General features: G+C 38.9%; 1 protein-coding gene across 1 annotated transcript in view; it reads right to left on the bottom strand.

Moving 5' to 3' along the window:
• Positions 1 to 1,061: 1,061 nt before the first annotated feature.
• The window catches only part of LOC137296290 (heterogeneous nuclear ribonucleoprotein A/B-like), a 28,735-nt gene continuing 5,620 nt past the window's right edge, over positions 1,062 to 24,176 (bottom strand). Inside the window, exons 4-15 of the mRNA XM_067828053.1 lie at positions 22,652 to 22,788; positions 21,568 to 21,670; positions 19,419 to 19,434; positions 16,383 to 16,411; positions 15,603 to 15,730; positions 13,439 to 13,556; positions 9,382 to 9,400; positions 8,874 to 8,911; positions 7,792 to 7,926; positions 4,173 to 4,278; positions 3,125 to 3,216; positions 1,062 to 2,416 (exon numbers count right to left, since the gene is read on the bottom strand). Of these exons, the coding sequence (XP_067684154.1) occupies positions 4,261 to 4,278; positions 7,792 to 7,926; positions 8,874 to 8,911; positions 9,382 to 9,400; positions 13,439 to 13,556; positions 15,603 to 15,730; positions 16,383 to 16,411; positions 19,419 to 19,434; positions 21,568 to 21,670; positions 22,652 to 22,788 (741 nt within the window). The 3' untranslated portion in view covers positions 1,062 to 2,416; positions 3,125 to 3,216; positions 4,173 to 4,260. The remainder of the gene's footprint in view (positions 2,417 to 3,124; positions 3,217 to 4,172; positions 4,279 to 7,791; positions 7,927 to 8,873; positions 8,912 to 9,381; positions 9,401 to 13,438; positions 13,557 to 15,602; positions 15,731 to 16,382; positions 16,412 to 19,418; positions 19,435 to 21,567; positions 21,671 to 22,651; positions 22,789 to 24,176) is intronic.

Here is a 24,176-nt window from a genome sequence, read left to right as displayed (position 1 = left end):
TAATTTGTACACGTAGCTTGTTGGTGAATATGGTCTATTTCCGATGACGTTTGATTCAGTCTACTTGATGATCTACTTAGCATCATCCTTTCCTGCAAGTACTACATTCATGACAACTTGTTTTGACTGAATGGAGATTTGATAAGTACCTAATTCTAACTTAACTTAGCTTTCATACAGTAGTCGCTACATTTGTAGGTTTCACTGTTTACTTTTTATACGGGACAAAATGATTTAGGGATATTGGTATTTTTGACTGATATTTTATGAAATTGTCAATGAATAAATAAATCATCATTTCAAATTTACACATATCCCTAACTATTTCTGTTCAGTAAATTAGGCACTGTTCCTAATTTGTGGCTAGGTTGATTTTTTTATGGATAAGTATGTACAATGTGATTGACACTTTCTGTCCCCACCCCTAAATTGTATGTACAGATAGTAAGTGTTCCCGTCCTGCATGTCATGAACAAAACTCAATGACCCCCAGCCCACTAATTCATAAATATGATGTTTATGTACTAAACTGACAAACATTCCCCGCTAAGAACAACCTGTGAGACCCCTCACTTAAAATCATCAGAGATTCTATCTTCCATCAGTCTGTATCCCTAGAGTAGCCCTCTGAAAGTTGAGCAGTATTTAAATGACTTTACAACATCTATTCTCAGGTCGAGCTTCTCTCATCCTTTCAAATTAAGGGACTTCACTGACTACAGAATAAATTATCTCCCTTGCCTAAAGAAAACATTAAATTACTTTGATTATAAAATTGACTGTCAGATTCACATTAAACATTGTGTATCACAGTTCTATATGATGCAGTTAACAAGTTGTTTTGATGCCTCTCATGAAACTTTCCACATCCAATCACCCAGCCATACTGTCATGTGTATTGGCACCCTCAGACTACTTCTTTTGAAGTATAAATAAAATATAGAAGTTGAAATAAATATTTGTTATCATTTAACCCAGCGCAGCTTTACATCCAAGCCTCAACATAAGTACTCAGGTGACACAGAAGACTCGACAATGGCTGTCTATCACTAAACCTGAGATTTTTTTTTTTTTTTAATTTTGATTTATTATGGGGTTTTATATACATATAACTAATCACACATATTTCACATCATAGTGATTTCTAAATTGGCATTTAAAGCAATCATTCACACAAAATCTGAAACAAAAATACATTTTCCTTTTACACCAAGCACCTAATTTATCACAAAATGAACCAATAACTGTGACTATTGTGGTTGTGGAGAAATATGGCACAAACAAAAACGACCTACCAGAATCTCCCAACAGACTGTGTGAATCTAGACAGTCTTGTCTCTGAACTGATCCAGATAAACAAATATCTGGAATTGTTTGTATTTTTCATGTTTTCTTCAGAGGATCTTCTAAGCCTTGCACTAATTGGTTTTGTATTGATATACAGAATCAAAACAGAAATAAAATCAAACAAATATGACAATATGATTATTCATGTCCACTTAACATGATTATGACTGTTGCAGCATTGAAATTGTTTGCATCTCACATCAAACTACATTTTCTCATCTTGGTATTCATTCATTCAGATGTTTTTTGTCAACTTATATTCTCCATGACTGATAACAAGCCATGTTCTCATTGTGACATATCTTCAACATAAGTCACAATAAGGACAAACTAACTGCCAATGCAACATTAAATTTGACCTTGCTATAACCATTTTAGTCCTATGATCTACTCAAGCACAGTATTATTTTACATGCCAAGACCACCTAATGCTCAGAGGTGATAATCATCATACAAAGAGCATAACACAGTGGAATCGAAACTTTGGTCTGGAAGTCATAAACAGGAAACCAGAAAATATCTTTGCTTGATTACCTTTAAGATCAGATTTGCAAACATACTAAAAACAAATAATAAAATAATGTATCCACTGACCTTGGCAGTTGAAAAAAACTTAACAGTTCAAATTACAGAACCTGTTGGGGAAGAGCTCCCATGAGAAGAATGTTTAACATCTCCAATCTGGCATCTCAACCCAACATCTCTTAGACACTGGCGTTCACAACAGGAAGTACTGCCTTGAAGAGAAGTGTGAAGACAACGTTACCTGAGTCAGTCAAGTGCTGTTGTTGATTTCAGTTCCCTACCAGACCGTTGTCCATTAGCGACCGATCCCAGGACAATCACAGAGGCTGTCAGATATGTAAGATTGAGGAAGGCCTCCTAATGGTGTTATACTGACTTGGTCCGTGACTTGCCAATGGTTTCCTGATAGGCATGGACAATGTCCATATCCTGACGGTAGTACTGCTCGATCTTGTCAAAGGGCTTGGGGTCAAGGTCGACAAGTTCTATGGAGTATCGGTAGTAAGCGTCATTAAAGAGTATGACGCCATTTTCTTCAGACACCCTAGAAGTGATCAGAATGGTTGGTGAGAAGAAGTCTGATGAAAAAAAAAATCATTTAATTTGACAATGAAAGTCTTATAGATAATTCGAAATATTAACAAGATTTGAAAGGTGTATATTCTTGGATTCTCTATTTCTTAGAACAACCTTTCATCAGGTTACGTTGTTTTTACTTTGACACATAAAAAATCATATTTAACTTACATCTAGGCATCTCCCAAAGTGAGTCAGTTTGGTTTTATGCCGCACTCAGCAGTATTCCAGCTATATGACGGCGGTCTGTAAATAATAGTCTGGACCAGAAAATCCAGTGATCAACAACATGAGCATTGATCTGCGTAATTGGGAACCAATGACCTGTGTCAACCTGAACGCCCGCCTTTTGTGGCAAGCATGGGTTGATGAAGGCCACACAGGTCCATCTCCCAAAGAAACAACGTTGAGAAATGTGAATATCAAGAAACTATGCTGCTTTACATCTTTCCAAGTGTATAGTTGGCTGATTCAGACTCGACAAAGTGAGTAGCAATGCTCCAGCAAGATCACTGCTCGGGACACCAGAAATGGCCTTCATACAATGTACCCATGTTTGACAAGCTAACTTCTTAACAACCAGGCTACCCCTTAACCCTCTGACTCACCCAAAATGCTCTCTGTAAATATCAATTCTGGACCATACAATCCAGTGACTGACATCCTGAGCACCTACCTGCTACACTGCACTTGCCCTTGTTTGACAGGCTGCAGTGCCACAATGATGGAACAATCCTGGACGGTCTTGGAAATCAGGAATCTCTTCACCTGAAAAGAAAACACATCTATGAAATAATTGGTCATAAAAATGCAACTACTTTCTTTCAAATACTGCATGTGTTGGCAAATTTTCACAGTCACTCATTCACAAAATTATGGTTTGAAGAATAAAAAAATCCAGCATGTTATTGATTGTGATATTTCACTGGAAAATGAACACAGCATAATGATACGTTGTCTCAGAAATCCTAAAAACCACATCCTCATGGCCAAGTGTGCATGGCAGAATATTGTTGAATTGCGTTTCTGACTTGTGATGGCGAAATATTTGTGCCCCCTTAATCAGCCATATTACATTATGACTAGTGGTAGGTGGGTGACGGAGACTGGGCCTGTCGTTGGGTGTGGTCTGGGTACTGGGACACCCATCAGAGTCTCCCTTCACACAGCGTTAAGGAGATCATAAGTCACTGAGTTAGCCTTAGTGCAATATTAAAGAATAGGAGTTAAGGTTTTAAGGATAACCTTAACCTTAGTAAAGCACCAGGCACTAGGACACTAGTTCAGGGGATTTGAGTAAGTTTAGTTTAGTTTTATGCCTCACTTAGCAATATTCCAGCTATACGGCGGCAGTCAGTAAATAATCGAGTCTGGACCAGACAATCCAGTGATCAACAACATGAGCATCAATCTGCGCAATTGGGGACCAATGATGTGTCAACCAAGTCAACTAGTCTGACCACCCAATCGTCTCGTACGACAAGCATAGTCCTATTCTACCCTGGGACCTTCACGAGTTTCAGGGGATTGGAAGCGGGGTGGGCTGGACCCAGTGCAGATTAGGGGGCCTTGGTACCCTCTGCAGCACACTTCACTGATCCCACTCCAGTACACTCCATTACCATCACTTGAATAAACTGAACTGAAGAAATGATGAAAAGTACAGTTGATGAACTTGATGACAGAGGACAAAACTAAACACATTTATTTGCACATGTACTCACCTTGTCCACGGCAAACTCTAGACTAGCTACAGAGACACTGGCCTTCACCTCTGAATCCATCATCCACAGGTCATGAGTGTATGGACCATCAAGTCCCCAGTGAATTCTGAAACAGTCACAGATATTCTGGTCTTAATGGTGAGTGGCTCATCAAACAAATAACAAATACATTTGAAGTCCCTCCATCAGACAAGCATAATTCAATAACTGCCAACCAATATGAACGTCATGGGCTCCAGATGAGCTGCTGTAGGGAACTGCGGCTGCATGGAAATCTACTGTAAACTTTCCCCCCAGAATGCAATTCTAGTCCCAAATCAGAAAAGAAACCACCAGGAAAAGAGGTAAGCTAGGAGCAGTTCGCCAGCAGGAACAGGCGCAGAAATACTATGGAAACGTAAGGAGGACCTACAAATCATACACTGAGCACCCATTTGATTATCAGATCACAATAGTGTATTTCTCCTACCAGCGTATAGACAGAAGCTCAAGACAGAAATGATTAAAGACTAATGAGTCTATTGAAAATCTTAGAGGCTGTTTCGAATGCAACGACTGGACTGTATTTAACATAGATAATGACAAACCTGATCATCTGAATGTCATCACAAGTTTTAAAAACTTCTGTGTGGAAAATGCGATACCTACTAAAACTATCGAAATATTCCCAAATAACAAGTTATGGATTACAAAAGACTTCAAATCCTTGCTAAGTGACAAAAAGCGAGCCTTCATGAAAAATTATATTACTCAACACAGAAAGAAATCAATTTGAAGACACGTCAATGTAAAGCCGAGTACAAAGGAAAGGTGGAACACCAGTTCCAGCAGTGCAATCTGAAACAAGCGTGGCAAGGGATCATGACAATGATTGGAAATATGAGGCCGTGTTACAACAGACAACAAAAGTTATGTAGAATAATTGAATTCATCTTATTGTCGATTTGACTGTCATGATTTCAGTCAAGAGATAGACAGCATATATCAAAACACAGAACATTCGGACACTTCCATAACCATCACTGAAAGTGACGTCCTACAGACCTGTTGTGAACAACATGCCTCTTGTCTATTGTATGTATGTATGACTTTATTCAATGTCCACCTGCTTGACATGTCCATAGATTCCCATTCTAATTCTTAAATTCATATTTCTGCTGTCTTTTCCGTTAGATTAACCGAAAGAAAATTTTAGAAGAAATTGCAATCCATAAACAGAATTTAACTTGCTAAATAAGTAAACGTCTGCACTGCCACTTCCCAAACTCATTCAAAAGTCTAAAGCACAAAATATTGTTATATGCTCCTGAGCACATTTGAAAGACAATGAAACATTAAAAACTTCTCCAAAAGCACTGAGAAAATGTTAACTTTATGCCATAAAAACATGTGCTGACATAATTTTGACCAAGTTGAAACTTGCCACAATAATTACCAAGTAAAGAACAAAAAACACATGAATTTACCCTAACTTACATGAAAAGACAGACAGAAGTTACATTCACAAATATCAATTCATGAACTATAAAAAACACAATATTTATGCTCACCACTACTTTGAATATTCCTGAGGCTGTTCACTGTTCAAGCACATGGCCTAAAGTTGCATGCCCTGAGGCAGTTACCTCCCTTCATAAGGGTTGTTAAAAAAAGGCAGTGGTATTAAAAGAAATAGGAGTAAAATTACACTTGGTTAAATAAAAAATTCGAAATTTACTGAAAAACGATTTTTAAAACTAAAGTTTTGGGAAAATTAGTGTTTTGACCATAACAAGAGCATCATGTGTATAAACATCAGGAAGGCTGCAGGACCAGATAAACTGGTTGGTATTGCACTCAATGAATGTTGACTACAGCTGGCTTCAGTATTCACATTCCCATACCAACATTCACAGGACAATCACTCCTTTCCAAGTATGAAGAAAAGACATCATACTCAATCCAAAGAAGAAGAAGCCACAATAACTGAATGATTGTCGGCCCGTTGCATTAACCTCCATTGCTATACAGTGTCTCGAGCGCATCATTTTGAAGTTTCTGAAGACAGAAGTAAATCATCTACTTGACCCTCTACAGTTCGCATACAGATCCAAGCGCAGAGTTGTTGACGCCACACTCTCTCTCTTCTCAATAACGTATAGAAGCATCTTGACCCCCAAGTCCTACATTAGAATACTATTTTCATTGATGGATTGGAGATGTGAAGTTTGCTTATGAAGCAGACATTGTTGGTCAGATGTAGGATTAGGTATCAGAGTGACAATACAGATAATGTAAATTATTTCACATAATGGTGACAGAGAATCATTTGATTTTAAATGTGAAAAAGACAAAAGAACTGAGTAATAATTTCAGAACTCCCCCAAAATATCACCTTTGTTCAGTAAGGGTGAACCAGTTGGGATAATAACTGAATACAAGTACTATAGACCAAGACCAATCTAACCCCCACCTGCCTTATAATAAATGTCCAGCCCTTACTGAACAAATAAGGTAAGTTAATATAGCAGTATGTGACATCATCGGAACACAGAGTTGTTGAGTGATCATAGAGAAAGCTGACAAATCCTGCATTCATACAAGTCAGTATTTGTTTCCAGATTTGTGGGTGTTACGGAGTACTGGCTTCATGGCAAGTTGTATGTGATAGTGTTTGTAAAACAGCTTAATTGAAGTGTCCCCCCTTTATGTATTACCCTACCCGTATTCACTTTTGATTGGTGGCAAAGATGTTAGTGGAAAACAAGATCATGACAACCAAAGGAGGGTGAGATGAAAACAAGCACTGGAGGTATCGGTAGTTCCTAAGAGGCAGAACCATGAAGATGTGGGTACAGCAGATCTTCAGTAGCTCATGCCTGTCATAAGAGATGACTAACAAGATCGGGTGGTCAGGCTGACTGACATGATAGACTTATATCATCTGTTCCCAGTTGTGTAGATTGATGCTCATGCTGTTGATCACTGGACTCTCTGGTCCAGACTTGATTATTTACCGACTGCCACCAACTGAAATACTGTGGAGCCACGATAAATCTAAACTCACTCTCTTGAGAGGGACTTGAACTGTCTGTAGGGTCGTCCTGGAGATGGGCTTTAGCCTTACCTGATTGAAATGTGGGCCTTGAGGTTGATCTTACTTGTCTGTATCATGGGCCCGGAGGTTGGCCTTTACTGTCTGTATTGTGGGCCTTAAGGTTGGCCTTACCTGTCCATGTTGTGGGGCTTACAGTTGGCCTTGTCTGTATTGTGAGCCTTAGCTGTCCGTAGGTAGGGCCTTGACATTGGCCTTATCTGTTTGTAGGGTGGTCCTTGATACTACCTGATCTTATCTGTCTGTATTGTTGGCCTTGAAAGTGGCCTTATCTGTCTGTAGGGTGGCCTTTACCTGTCTGCATTGTGGGTCTTGGTCTTATCTATTATTATTGTTGGCCCTGAGGCTGGCCTTATCAGTCTGTAGGGTGGGCCTTGAGGTGGGCCTTAACACTAGCCTTATCTCTGTGTATCATTGGCCTTCAGGTTGTTTGTACCTGTCTGTAGGATGGGCCTTGCCTGTGTGTATTGTGGTCCTTTAACTGGGCCTACCTGGTTGTGGGGTGGTCCTTTATGTTAGGCTTACCTGTCTGTGGGTCCTTGAAGTAGGCTTGGAGTCTTTGATACAGGGGGTAGATGTTTTCGATGTCCAGGTCATCCAGTTTCTGGATGGAACAGATCCGCTCCAGCACACAGCCATGAGGAAGATAACTGAGCGCAACTGTCAGACATGAGATGGATAATACTCAAACACATAAAACATTTGGGTTAAACAGAATTCTAGAAAATAAGGTGTCCTGGTAATTGATACTTTTAAAATATTAAGTGGATCAGTAAATTGTAATGCTTTCAACAGCATTATGCATCCGGTGATAATTAAGTGTTACATAATGCAGATCTCTCACTTAGTGACAATCAGAATGTTTTTAAATCTGTACATATCTACATCACTAACACTAAATGATTTAGATAACTCTGTACATATCATTACCCTTTGTCTGCCTCTTGTTGAACTTCGTTGTAACATACTGTTGTAACTATGTGGACAGGGCTTATTTAAGTTGGATAACTGGTGCCCAATTCATTTCTTAATTGAATAAAATATGTTTCAATCAATCAAGTGCAACATTGAGAATTGATGCCAAGACTAATCTTATACCACCTAATTTGGACCTGAACATATTGGGTCTTTTTTAAAAAATTATTCATTTTAAGTCACGAGCTCACAACTTGGAATGGAGATCCATTACATCTTCTGTACATCCATCATGACGCATGATAGTGGAGACCAGAATATTCAAACCTTTAGTGGAAGTGCATGTCAAATTGTCATTATATTGATATTTAAAGTGATTCAGAAAGAACTCCTTTCCTATGAGCATTCACTTCGGCACTGACACAGTAGTCAAGTAGCCTGTGTCAGCAGTTAGGCAAGAGCCCCATTAGACAGATACCAGTACCAAACCAAAGTGATGTTTATATTGATCATTTGCACCACTACACAGGTACCTGGTATCAATCAAAAGTGTTGTATGTATTGAGAAGGTGCCCCACTATACAGATATCAGTATCAAACCAAAGTGTTGTGATTATTGAGAAGGTGCCCCACTACATGGATAACTGACATGTGTTTGAGTATGATGAAGAGAGAATTGAGAAAATACAAACCCGAGTCTGAAAACGACTTCCTGGAACATTATTTCCAGCTGGAAAAAAGAACAAGTAATATTAGAAATGGATGGGTTTCCTGTTGGTTTTTTCCACACATTCATATGTATTGAACTTTGAGGTCTGAATAAGCTAAAGAATCAGGGTACTGTTTGAAAAAGTAATTAGAGACAGTGTTACAACATATCAATAGTGGAAATCACTAGGCACAACCCTAGTCCCTACTTACAGGGTGCTTGATAACTAACCTCTTCATGTCTCGTACAATCTACACAAGAGTAAAGGCCCAACCCTAGTCCATTCCACCAGGGTGCTTGGAAACTACCAGTAATCTCTCATGTTCAGTACCAGTTTGAACTTACCCATTTCACTTAATGGGGTGCAGAGAATCTCTTGACATGGTCTAGTCAGACAATACATATGATGAGGCACTATACAAGTGTCTTCTTAAAAACACCAGAGCTTCCCTCAAACATGTCTAACAAATTATGTCTTCATGAAATCCTACCTTTTGAAGCATCACTTAGCTGAAATCAAGAAAAATAAGAAACGTGTTTGAACAAGCATTTAACATTAAACATTGTATTGCTATATAGCCCCATAAGTTCACAGTTATTTTGGCTACCTGTGTTGGTACTCACAAGAAACCCTGTCTCACAAATGGCCATGAAAAAAGTTTTTGATTATTCACTGTATTCATTTTTTCATTGTAATTGAACTTCATCTGTTAAATGAAAGACTTATGTCACATGATCACCCCCACCCCACTGTAATTTACATTTTGAATCTCCCTAAAATGAAGGTTTATCAGCTTGTTTATTTCCTCCTTAATAATAAACCCAGCAATATTCCAGCTATATGACACTGTTGTATATACAGTTGAATATGAAGTAGACAATCCATTGATTAATACTGTGAGTAACGTTTGATGTGTGAGAACACACTTTCAAGCTAGACCTTGAACTTGACTTCCAAATCCATTTGGTTATCAGCATCCCATAAATTGCCTCTTAAGGCCTGCATTCCATCTGTCGCCTCTTAAGATCAGCATCCCACATATCTTCCTAAGATCAGCATCCCACATATCTTCCTAAGATCAGCATCCCACATATCTTCCTAAGATCAGCATCCTACTAGTTGCCAATAATGATCACCATCCCATTAGTCGCTTCTTATCATCAGCATTCCATTTGTTACCTCGTAAGACCAGCATCCCATTGCTGCCTCTTAAGGCCAAGATCCCATTAGTCACCTCTTAAGATGAGCATCCCATTAGTTATCTTATGATCGGCATTCCATTAGTTGCCTCTTAAGATCAGCATTCCATCAGGCGCCTCTTAAGATCAGCATCATAGTATCTGCATCTTATGATCAGCATCCCATTGTTGCCTCTTTAGGCCAGCATCCCATTAGTCCCATCTTAAGATCAGCATCCCATTAATTGAATCTTATGATCTGCATCCCATTAGTTGCCTCTTAAGATCACCATCCCATTAGTCGCCTCTTGAGACCAGCATCCCATTAGTCAGCTTTTAAGATCAGCATTCCATAAGTTGCCTCTTAAGATGAGCATCCCATTAGTCACCTCTTAAAATAAGCATTCCATACATCGCCTAGTAAGGCCTGCATCGCATTTCTCACTTCATGAGAAAAGCATCCTTTCAGTAACCTCTTAGAATGCCTCTGGCCAGTTCTAACCTACATCACAAAGACATCCAAAACATAACACTTCAAAATATCATGCCTGACAAGTACAGATGTTTCAGGTTCGGCTGCAACAACTCCACTTTGAGACAAAAAGATGTGATGAATACTGGGTGGTAACAAATACAAATGCTAAGTAACAATTACAATCATGTCTGTAGCTGAACACATTTGTAATGCGCTAGTTCATGCAGTCCGTGCCCAAAGCGCAGATAGAATGTAGCAAATTACACTGTGATGAACAAATGTGTTCTTACTGGAATTTGAATGTGACAAAGTCAGTACAGTTCATGAGATTCTGTTGCAGTATATGTTCCAGGCCAGTGGAGCTGCATATGCGAAGCATCTGTTTCCATTCTGTACTATTCTTGTTTTAGGGTCAAGCAGACGTTTATCTTGCAAGCAAAGTGAACAACAAGGTTTATACAGAGAAAGAAGACTGGATAAATATGTAGGGACAGTTCCAGATGGGGCACATGTTTGAACTGAATTAAAAAATCCACAAGCAACAAGAGTACAAAGAATAAAAGTGTTGTGATTATTCGTCCTTGATCTCGTCACAATGTGAGCTGTTACATTCTGTACTCTTTGTAGCTTTTGCATCTTTGCAGCTTTAGAGATTTGGTTGCACTGACCAACAGACAGTTGCATTAGTCTAGTCTTCTCATGACAAGGCATAGAACAAGAGTTGTTACCGTTTCAGTTGTCAGGTATTGATGGATAATGCCAATGTTCTGTAGTGTGATTAAGAAGGGCTAGAGACATGATTGTCACAGGAAGATACATGACTGTCAAATGATGAGTCTAGGCTTACGCCAAAACCTTTGACGTCATTTGCAAAAGGAGTATGTGAGTTGTTGAACTCGAAGGAATCAATAGCACACAGATCCCTCCATTTCACTGGCCACTGGAGAAAAGATCTGGTCTTGCTTCTATTCAATTTTTGTTAATTTACCAGCATCCAGGATTGATACTGACACAGCACTGGGACATGATTTTAAGGCAATAGCTGTTTGTTCCTTGCCAGGAGAGAAGTATCTGTGCACCTGTGCATCATCAGCATAGTAATGATGATTCACACGGTGCTCATCAGTTACGCTTCCAAGCTTTGTTTTGTACAATGTAAACAGAACTGGCCCCAGAACTGGCCCCTGTGGAACACCATAATTGATGCAGGCCGAGTCAGAGTAATGATCATCCATGATGAAAGTCTGAACACGATGGACCTATTGATAGATTTTAAGTCAATATCACAAGGGTCAAACACAGACATGTTGTTTCTGCCACAGAGTCACGGATCTTATGGATTTTGCTCACAAAAAAAATTTAAAAAACCCAAATAGCTGGAAGCGCTGTGGAAGAGTGAGTGAGTTTAGTTTTATGCCGCACTCAGCAATATGCCAGCTATATGGCGGTAGTTTGTAAATAGTCGAGTCTGGAACAGGCAATCCATTGATCAACAATCCATTGTATCAATTAGGAACCGATGACTTGTCAACCAAGTGAGAGAGCCTCACCACCCGATCCTCCTATGACAAGCATAAGTTACTGAGGGTCAATATTCTAGTGACAGACATAAGTCTACGTAATGATTAACATGTTTTCATTCATGTCATCCAAATGTTGTTTAATTATTTACATAAATTACACTTTTAATACCTCTCTGTGACCAGGCAGTCACGTGAATGAGTGACCCCTCCCTCACAAGTCACTATTACACGTAACAGACTGATTAAGAATCATTCATTGATGCTGTGATGTCACTGTCGAAGGATGCTAGTTTACCTTGCTTTATTTCAGAGGTGACCTTGATGGCACCACAAAATATTTGTCTCTCTACTTCAAGGCTTGAATGTCTCCACCTTCTCTTGACATGACAATGCCTCTGGTTAGTTTAGTACTTCTGATGTCATCCTCCATGGTCTTGAATGCATGGTAAACCTTGTTTCCAGCAATACAGAGATTTTGCCATATGTCATTGTGACTGTTGAAAAGAAAGTTTATTTCTGGAAGGGGAGATGGCTCATACAAGGCAACAAAATCTGTTGCAGTTTTGCCAGCTGTTGCAACAAAATCAAGACTTTCAAATGAGACTGAAGAGGCATTGTCTCATATTTTCACATTGAGATATGGCTTGTAAACCATGGCCACGCCCCTTCCATGTGATGGGCAGTACATGTGTGCAAGTTCATAGGCTGGTGGTGTCGTTGAAGCTATTTGGATTCATCTCCTGATGGTACGAGTCACGTCTCAGTTAAAACCAAAACAGTAATATCTCTGTCAGTCAGCAAGTCAGATGTTTCTTCACACTTATTGCAAGACGAGCGTATGTTGAGTAGAGACACTTTCATGTTTGATGGTATCTTAGGGGATGCTTGATGTAAATCAGATTATTTGCATTCATCCACCTGTTATTGGTTGAACTGCATCTGGGATAATCACTCATCACAATGATAGATAAAGAACAAATGTATAAAGTAAGTACCGGTAACTTCTTTGAGTGGCATTTAAAAAACCGGGAAGTACATCATAGACAAGCTTTACGGATAACAACTTGTTTCTTACAGACTTCTCTAGTACAGACTAACACTGGTTTACGGCAGAAAATGCAGTTTATGTGACTTCAACATGCATGCTCCATTCAGACACAGCATACTCTGAGTAATCTAACAGTTGTGATCCTTAAAGCTTGTCTATTTTGCAATGCCTGTCGATTGACTGTTTTGTGTTATTTTAAAACCACTAACTAATAACTGCAACAATTTTGCTGAGGTATCCTAATCCCCTTTCAGATTTTAAGTAGCTATCAACCTTGGGTGCTAGACATGTCCAACACGGAAATATCAAACAAAGGAACTCACAGCCTTGCAGTGAGTTGCCACCAGTACATTAATCTCACTTTCTCCGTAATTGTGGGTCGTGTTCAGGCATGCCAAAGCATCTTCTTTATTGGTGTAGGAAACAAAGATATGTCTGGTCCTGAAAGATATCGCAATGTGAAATGGGGTTACATACAAGATAACTGCACTTGTATTGTGATATTTATGTGTTTAAGGCTTTCCAATCCAAGTACTGACTAATACTGGTCTCTCAGTGCTATAATACTGGCCTCACAGTGCTAGTCCTCTGAGGAACCTGCAGTTCAACAAGGACACTCCACTCAGACACAGCATCCTAACTCTGAGATGTCCTTGGTGCTTAATGCTGGGTAAATGACTGTCCAATCAAACGCGAGACGATTAAATAGATTTAACCAATCAGACAACGGCTACTATTTTGGGATCGGAGGGACTTTCAAAATATTCAGGTCACTGACACATATCTCTCCACAAACAAAAATCTGCATATAACACAGTTATTTGACTTGTAGTATAGACGCTTTGGGGTTTCTGTTGACATGGTTACCATTAGCTATTATTTCCGCAAGATGACATTCTTGAATATTGCCGAAAACACTATTTTCAGCGACTGTTTACTCACCGTTGTCATGGTTGTAGTATGCCGTGTGCATAACGCGGAAGCGAGGGTGCGCTAAAAAGCATTCGGAATCGTTCGGGTACGAACCTTTTCAAGACAAAAAGTTCAAAAGGTTTGTGGGAATGTCCACTTTCACAATTTGATAAGCTGTGTTCTGATTAGTCAATCTCAAAGGTTACCTGACGCGACCTCCCATAAGGTTTTGTTAGACTCAGTAGTGGAATGTAACAAAATGTACTGAGGATAAGTTTACATAGACTGTTTGAGATATGCCGTTTGTGCCAAGGAAGAACATCCACAGACAAGGTGTTGGACAGTGTCTGCAAATTCATTACAAAGTCTACATTTCATGTTAATATTTTCTTTTAGAATTACATTTAGGTGGAAGTAAGTGGGAAGTGACTACACGATACAATGGCTTCTCAGAGAGCCCCTCCACAAATGACTGACTCTGAGCAGATTTGATGAATAAGTTCACATGGTTTACTCCCATCGCTGTGTCATCCAGTAGAACATTGCCATCAACAAGAACAACCTCAAATTTCAGATACTGACCAACAACCTTGGCAGGTTAAAAAAATGTGGAATTCCTTGCTTTCATCATCAGTCTTGTGTCACCACAGGATCATAAGATAAATATATGTGCGAGTGAGTGAGTTTAGTTTTTCGCCAAACTCAGCAATATTCCAGCTATATGGCGGTGGTCTGTAAGTAATCAAGTCTGGACGAGATCAACAGCATGAGCATCAATCAGCATAATTGGGAACCGATGACATGTGTCAACTAAGTGAGTGAGCCTGACCACCCTATCACGTTAGTTGCCTCTTACGACAAGCATAGTCACCTATTATGGCAACGGGTTGCTGAAGGCTTAATCTACCCCGAACCTTCACGGGTCAAAATAAATGTATGAAAAGTACACAACAAATTTCTTTCATGAAGAGACTCCACATTAATCAAACCCCAACCTCCAGAATTGATTGGGACATATAAGCAATTTGGAGAGGAGCATGGACATGATTCTTCTTGTCAGGCGATCAAGAATTGAGATAACTTGTTTTGTCCAATCAACTACTTCAAAGTAATAGGAAAGTACAGGCACAGCAAAAGTATTAGTGGCTTTGACCTTGTTTCAAGCATTTAGCTCTGAGTTCCGAATTTTCTTTAAGCAAGATATGTCCTCAACCAGAAGTTTGTCTTGAATCTGGGCATTCTCAAGCTTGTCTCTAACTTGCATACCAAGACAGACGTAGGCTTGATCTATCACAAGATGCTCAATAACTCCTCCCTTTTATAACTTAAGAGAACCATCATTAGTTACCCAGCCACATCTCAGATGAAGAGTATTACATTTGTTGCATCCAAATGTCATGCAAATATCATTAAAAAAGGACTCGAAAAGGAGGACCTGCTCTTTCAAACTGGTATCTCCTTTGGCAAGGAGCTCAATGTCATCCATGTAAAGGAGATGAGTAAGAGGTGTTGAGGATCTGTGTTGAGGAGGTCAAGGATGTGTATGAAAAAACCTGGCGTAAAGAACAAACCTACCTCTGATTAGACCTTCCTTCTACATCACAGAAGGATATGTTTCCCCATTGGGAGAAGTACTCGCACAGGTCCTCTTCAACCACATAAAGAGGTATGTCAGTCACAAACAACTTGTGCTTCTGTAAGGACTAGAAAAGAGAAACATGTCCTAGGATAGTTTACAAATGCAGGCAGTGAGTTAATATTGATCAATATAGTGATGAACAGATTTTGTTATTTTTCTCAATGTAAAACTATAACTTATATAAGGACTTGTTCACCCACTGATCAATGCAACATTCAGCATTCCAGCTACAGAAAAGCAATTAATAAATTAGTGAGTCTGGACTAAAGAAGCCAGTGACTGATATTATGAACACTGACCTCAACAATTAGGAAACAATGACATGGTAGTCATAGATTCTCACCATCCATCCAATTTGTCATCTCTCAATACAACACACTGTATTAAACTTGTCGAGGATGCATAATACATTCCAACATTTCACTTCCCTGATCTGGTTAATGATGCCCTGATTGCTCAGATGAAAGTCATGCTGCCATGAACCATAAGGTGACATCCCCAGATCTTAGTTTTGTGCAACAATGAAATCAGGTTTTATGGAGGCTGGACAGTATTTCAGTCATAACATACCATCTAGGCTTGACACTGGTGGAAAGCTAAAGGTGATCAGATACTCCAAACACCTGACACACAGGCCCTTTCAATGTTGAGGGTAGTAGTTAGCCTTCAGTGTATAGAAAACATATTTACTATCTCTGTTTCACAGATATACATACCTTTCTAACATCTAAATTTGTTTTTGGATCTGAAACAAAGAAAGTTATTGTCAAGCAATCCTTGAAGTTGTAGGGCAATAGGCATTTCTTATTCAGTTGTTTGCATGCGGTGTTTGAACCCACAAGGACTGCACATTTCAAAGAAACAATGCCACCATATCAATTTGCTCATGAAATTGTTTTCAATTACATTTGCTTCAACTAAATTTCGTTTGCATCAGCTGAATGGCAAAACTGGGTGAAATGAGAAATATGCAACCCTTTAGTAGTACCACTCTGGAGAATAGGCAGAACGGAGTTATGGAAGTATGCAGAGAGGAAGTAAGAGTACATCTGTCCATGCATCCATTCCTACTTTCCTTTTACAACAAAGAAGATAAAAATATTGTTTTATGTCAAGGCATTGCTCTTTCATTCCTTATATGGGAGTATGTTTCAATAAACTCACACCAACCTGTAGAGGTTGAAGTTTCTTTGAAGAGAGGACCTCATTGAGGTGCTTAATAGCATTCAAATGTCCATTGATATTCCTCTGACAGCTGTTACAATAATTTTGATAAAATATTTACAAAAACCAAAAAAACCCCAACTTGTTTTTGCCTTGTCAGAAGAACCCTGTACGCCTCGCCTAGTCTACAGCTAAGAGGAGGTAACTAGAACCTCACTAATCACTTTCCATGCTGATCTTGAGTGGTTGGTTGAACTAACCCAAGAAAAAGTATCTTACTCTCTTTAAGAATCTATGAAAGGGGCCCATATTCTCGAAACGCTCGTAGCGCTGAGAATTCTTAACTTTGATGTAGCCAATGTGTTAAGAATGGGCTTAAGAAGTTCATAGGGCTATGAATGTTTCGAGAATAGCTAGCCTGTACAGGTTGGTGTGGATCCTTCGCAGCCCTTCTTAGTTTGCAGGGGAGCATTCCACTTAGCAGACTCCCTCCTTGTGGCAGAAGGCAATGGCAAGAAATGAGGACCACAAGCAACAGTAGGAGGGTTGCTCCAACAAGGGTTTGGAATCCTTGAAGGTGTCAACAGCCTTGGCCGCCTCTTGGACTATTCTCAGGGCCCCAGGAAAGACGGTAGAGCCCATAATGTAGGGCAAAGAAAGTAGTGCCTGTTGTGTGGCTGCCGATTACCTGTATACTGGCAGCCAAAAACAATGCAGGCCCATAACTTTACACTTCATCTGCCTGTCCCAAGCCAGATGGGCATCCATCAGCTACCAGACCAGAGGCATTGACGTCCGTGTCTCAGATGCCTTGTTTGGAGCAAACATTTTGCCCAGGAGGAAGAACTCTTCATGGATAGTAACCTGAGGAAAAACAGCCACAATCCTATCATGTAGTTGCCTCAGGGAGGAGCTTAATGAGAATGCCACATCATTGGGTAGCTCCCTCTACTCCTCCGCCTCCTCACAGACCTCATTGACTAAGGTCTCTTTGGAGTGTGGTCTCGAGACTCCTTTACTGACGAGTTCAGTGGAAGGTTCAAAGGGTCAAGAAAAGACCCTAACCCTGGTCCCAAGACTTATGGGAATAAGATTTCCTTTTCAGTCAGGTAGACCTCAGAATGTTGAGATGACCTATAGCTCTGGCTCACTTAATGTCTCCTTAACAAGGCACACGTCATGTGAATCTTGTAGGGGTATGTCGGTCTGGCAAGATTGTTTAAAAGACTGCAAAATGCAAAATATTTAACCCTAGTATTTTAAATTAACATCCCCATTGGTGATAATGTGCATAAAGTACAGAAGCACATGACAAGGGCTATAATTCTAACAAATTGTAACATGGTTTCCATTATTGAACTCCATCAAGGCATTATGTCCTGAAAACACATACTAAATTTTATTTCCTTATCTCTAACGGTTACTAAGAAAATAAGTCTCCATTGATGATGTCATGTGCAATGGGGGAAATGCATGACAAGGGCTATAACTCAAACATGACATTTTTGTCTTGAAAGCACACACCCAATTTTGTTTCCCAATCTACATAGATTTCTGAGAAAATCTATCCCCACTGGGGATATCGTTGTGATTGAATTAATGACATGGGTCTATTTTCTATTTTCCTAAATTTCTATTTTCTAACTCCATCAAGGCATTCATGTCCTGAAAACACATACCAAATTTGGTTTCCCTACCTATAATGGTTTCTGAAAAAAATCTGTCCCTATCACCTTGGAGGGACAACATTACAACATTGAAGACAGGAAACTGAATATATCATCCATTCAATTAAAAAGGGACTATACATTCAGTATTTAATTCTTTCTCACTCATCTCAATAAGAATTGAACTTTAAACATTCCAAAGAACATCAAACATATCCTCACTTGGTGAATGGCAGCATGGAAAGTGACTAGAAAGGTTACAGTTACCTTCTCTTGGCTGCAGACCAAGTAAATTTCTGCAGGTGTGGTTGGACAAGACATAAAAAAGTTTTACGCTTTGTGAATGATTTATTCAAATAATGTTACACTTCTCTTACTAATTTTAAAAAACACAAAGATGCCATTAAGTACCCCAAAGAAGAATCTCTTCTGAAAAAGAAAAGAAATATTCAGAATTTGTATAACATTTTTGTCAATTTTCGGTTTTACACCCTGGGCTTCATTTGGGATATAATGTCATTCAATTTAAACATGAAAAAAAAAACATAATTAAAAGAAAGCAGAACTTAGTAAGAAAGCAAAAATACACCAGACAAGCTAGATAATGTCTCTTATCTACATCACACATAAATATTACTTTATGATTGGCTTGTTTCCTCTGCAAAAGTTAGTGATGGCTACGAAAAGATTTGCCTCACATTCCAATAAATAAATTTTGACAAAATGTTTAACTGTAGTCCCTTTGAAAATTAAGGAGGGAATTACACCGCAGCAATTTTTTAAAGACAATGCTTGTGGGAAAAACAGCAAGATGCAAGATTCTAATCATTGGATTCACATAGGTTGGCTGAAGTGTACCCATGCCCCACCCTTGTGATAATATCCCCTATTTGTTTTCTCTTGATTTTTTTGACAACTTACCATCTCTCTGATCATGCTGGAATAAGAAACAAAATTTGTAATTAAAAACTTCAGTTCTCACAAAAATAAAAACAGTCATAACTTCGTAATTACATGTTGTCTAATGTCACTGTCATATTTTGGCAACCTGCCATGTAAGTAACTGACGCTGTATCAAACTGACATCATGAGGAACAAGCCATGTCACACAAAATCAACCAACATCTTGAGTCTGGCCATGTGATGTAACTCACAGGGGAGCTTTTGTAAACAATGCACAGGGAGACAAGCATGGAGTACTAGGGACCTGTTCTACACCACAACCCACAGGGAGACAAAGCATGGAGTACTGGGGATCTGCTGTTCACCACAAAACAGAAAGACAAGCAATGAGGACTGGGGCCCTGTTGTACACCACAACTCACAGGGAGACAAGCATGGAGAACTTGAGACCTGTTGCACACTACAACCCACGGGGAGACAAGCAAAGAGGATGGGGGACCTGTTGTACACCACACTCCACAGGGAGACAAGCAAAGAGGACGGGGGACCTGTTGCACACCACAACCCAGAGGGAGACAAGAAAAGAGGACTGCACATTTTACTACTTCGAAAAAAGATTAATCTATACTTTAAGCCTTAAACAGCAGGATATATCCTTTGCAGAATTTCCTGTTACTTAAGCACACATGCTATATTGTTTACTGCAATGTAAATAACAAACATAGATGTTTTACTAGGAAATGGCAACATTTAGATACGATACTTTGACTTTTCAATTCAGCACATAAAAGAATCATAGTTGATTTACCTTCCTTGAGAATTTCAATGTCTTCAGTTTAAAATTCATATAAAAAGTCAACAAAACTTTTCAACTTTGTCAGTGGAATGTTTTCACAAGCTCAGCAATGAACAGATTTCATCAAGGCAACAGATGTTTTGTCTTCTTTTAAATACATACATACCTGGAAATCCTCACAAAAGTTTTGGGGCCTGAATGGACAGTTTATTATCTTTATGACTGAGATGTCTGTCAAAATTATCTTTCGAAAAATTTCTGCATTTAGCATCTTGCGTCATTTACTTTACCATTTAAGTAGACAATTCACAAAACATTAAATCACCTTTAATGACATACGTCAGCCATACCCAATGAGTATCAAAGGTCATCTTGACTGAAATGCCCTTTGGGTTTTCTAACTGTATCACCCGCAGTGCATTCATTCGATACCCTTATCTCAGTTTTGTAAACTTAAGAGTCTTAGTATCTATCTGGGCATCATGTCGACTGCTATACTGTAAAAATAACAGCAGGGATCTATGGACCAACTGGATGACGTTAATAAGTATGAGCACAAACAGTAACTGTCTTACTTTAACTATTAACATTGCACATATTACATCATAAATGTCATCATAATGATAATGAAATAATACATTTAGATTATTACCATTCCAGGACTGTACATTCAGAACCCAAAACAGAATGACATTCTATTTCAGCAGAACTTAACCTTGTCAAATGTCACTGTCACTGAAATTCAATTTACATGCAGACTGATTGAACAGTTGTTCATTAACTGACTAAAGCTTCCTGCTTTTCTCTAACAGGTACTGAGATCTCAGATTTTGTCTTCACACTGTGGATTCACAGTCACAATGTTCACTGACATATCAATTTGCCTTGCGAAACCTCATTTGCACATCGCTTACCTCCCTTAGTGTGTTTGTGATGTGAATGTCTATTTATAAGAGTGTAAAAACCGGTAAATATTTGTGCGCATACTCAAGCAATGAATCTTGGGATCTCATTTGCATACTGCATACCTCCCCTGGTGTGACCTAGATGTCTTTTTTTGGAAAAGCAGAAATGAACTGAATATCATAACGAATAAAAGCTGAGATTGTTTTAAAAACAATGTGTAGTTATTAGCTGAGCTTAATTATTTGAGAATGGAAGTTAATCTATGAAGACTTAGCCACATATACTTTTTGTATAACAGTGATCTTGTCTTCCACAAAAATAAAAATAACTGTTTCATCAAAAGCTGGCATTCAAGAGGACGCACACCTAAAACAATATGAGTCTTGCCAGAATATTATGCGTCAGAGAGTCAGAGACATGGGGGTAGATTTATCCCTGCAAATAAACAAGTATGTTTGAGCTCACCGTCACAATGACCTGCTTCTTAAGGATGAAGTGTGGTTCAGAAGCAAGAGCAGCCACAGCAGCCTCTTCGTTGACAAACTGTACTATGCCTGTTCCTGTGCACCTGAATTACAATATTAAAATGTCTCACAACTCTCTGAACAATCCACAGGCTGCTTAAATCTCGAATCTGCACACACAAATAACCTGATGTTCCAAATTGTGTTGACTTTGTCAAATTTTAACCTCCAGCTGACGCTGTTGGTTCCAAATAAATTCCTGTGCTTCCAATACTCAATAGCACCCAGAAATTACAAATTACCTACATGCCAATAATTTGCAAAGTTTTCATCAGGATCTCCATAAACAACTGATTTTGCAGTTTAGCTTGTCTTTATTGATACATATTAGGGGTGGGTATAGCAGAGAACTTTTATATCATGATCTACTGCGATGCGAAAGCATATACTGCTATATGTATTGCAACATATTACACCAACACTTTTTTAACAAAAAAAAAACACTTATAAAAAGTCAGTGGTTGATTTAAAAGTGAAATCACAAACAATCAGTATGCTTAATTAAGCTTTAAGAGAAACCTCCGCTCTCAAAAAATAAAAATACAAAGCCCTAAAATTTTAGACAGCAACTAGTCAGTACATATCAGAATTCACTGGTCATTTATGAGTAAATATTTAGAACATTCAGATCTGAAACACCGCTGGACACTTGGAAAGAAAAAAGAACACTACTTAAAACCAAACTTTACTTGACTTCTGGTGTGAAGAACAGAAACATCCAAAGATTTCCAAGTGTTAAGAAGTTTTTTGTATGCATGTCAAAACACCAGTTTTCCATCAGCATATCGCAATGTGCATGGTTTTCATCTCTGAATCGGGATATGCCAGTAAACTATATTGCGCAGCCTTAACATATATGTAGAATAAGGTTCCTGGCAAATTATACTGTCATATATTTCAGCTAGTGAAATTTGAAAAAGGCCAGCAACTTTAAAGCAAGGAAGTTATCTATTAATATTTCTCACATGTTAATGCATATTTCAGAGCGACTTTTCATGCACAGTCTGCTCCTAACTTGTACTCACTTTCCTTCATCATTACTGAATATATCAAACTTCATCAGGTCCCCAAACTTGACAAAGTACTGGAACAGGTCAGATGGTGTTGTATTCGGCATCAGGTTGAAGACAAAAAATGTCTCTGATCCATCAGCTTCATCAATCTGCAGCAAATAAATAGATAGAGAGTTGCATGAATAGATGAATGGTTGAAAGGATTGTTAGTTTGTTGTTGAACACCTCACTCAGCAATATTCCAGCAATACGGTGACAGTCTATAAATAATCCAATCTGAACCAGACAATTCACTGATCAACACAATGTGTATCAACGCAGTTGGGACACAATGATGTCAGCAAGCTTTACCACCCGATCCTGTTAATCGCCTCTTTCGAAAAGCATGGGTTTCTAAAGACCAAATCTAACCTGGATCTTCAAAGGTTTCTACTGGATTGTGGAAAAGGGCGGTAACATATAAGAAACATATTATATGGAAATAGTTGGAATCCAAACAATACAGCATGAAAATGCTTAGTTGCGTCGTGCATTAATTCCTTCTTGTCACTTTTAGCAGCAATCATTCAAAACCACAGCAGATTCAACAACTAAGAAACAACACCATCCCACTAAACATGTAATTCTGAATAAAATCAACATTTTATACTTATCCTGACTCATGTTTATTTGCTCGTCTCCCTCTTCTATCCGACAGTTTAGTGGAAACAAGAAATCTGTTAATGTTCCCTTCTTCAAAAGAGGACATAAAATCATACTCACCCACGAGTACCCTCCCTTTCTCCCATATACTGGTGCCAATATTGGTCACATGACCGGCCGCATTTGTCACTCTCTCTATAATTTTCGTATCCCAAACAAAAGGATTTGCAGGGAAATCCAAGTGACATGAAGGGAAGGTTGGGAGGGCTGACCTCATGAGTAAGGTTAAGTACAAAATAGCAATTTTATTCAGAAAATTATATATTTTTCTTTATCCTGACTCATGCGTATCTGCTTACAGTATCCAATGGAAAAGGTGGTGGCACATGCCACTTCTTGGATATGGCCTGCAAAATATCCTGAGTATCCCATCAAAAGGATCTATGATGGCACTATAATTCTCATTTCTTTTACCAAAATCCAACTGGTATCTCGAGGGGAGTTATCTCATGACTTACTGATAGATGTGTTCATCTGCTGAAATGCAACCCATGCATCACATATTATCTAAATATGTACAGGGTTTATGATCACTCATGCTGGTCTGTCTCGACATTCACATGGACTCTCAAGCAACCACCTCATTAGTGAACACCTCATTAGTGAACTTATCAACAAGCCACATGATAAGGTTGAGCTATTTTTAGGGCCTTTGAGGAACCGTTAACAGTTGTGCTACAACAAATGGACCAAACTGATGGATGCCTGAGATGTCCTCCATAGCAATGTATCTCAGATAGTGATTTGAAAACACTGTGTCTGATTTTCAAAAACAACCCTTCATGATTGTTGTAACTGAGCAAATTCCATGCAAAGTGAGCATAGATGCCCAAGC

The sequence above is a fragment of the Haliotis asinina genome, chromosome 9 (assembly GCF_037392515.1).
Source record: "Haliotis asinina isolate JCU_RB_2024 chromosome 9, JCU_Hal_asi_v2, whole genome shotgun sequence".
Taxonomy (NCBI): Eukaryota; Metazoa; Mollusca; class Gastropoda; order Lepetellida; family Haliotidae; genus Haliotis; species Haliotis asinina.
Note: the sequence above shows the minus strand (reverse complement) of the source record. Positions and strands in the feature narration are given on the sequence as shown.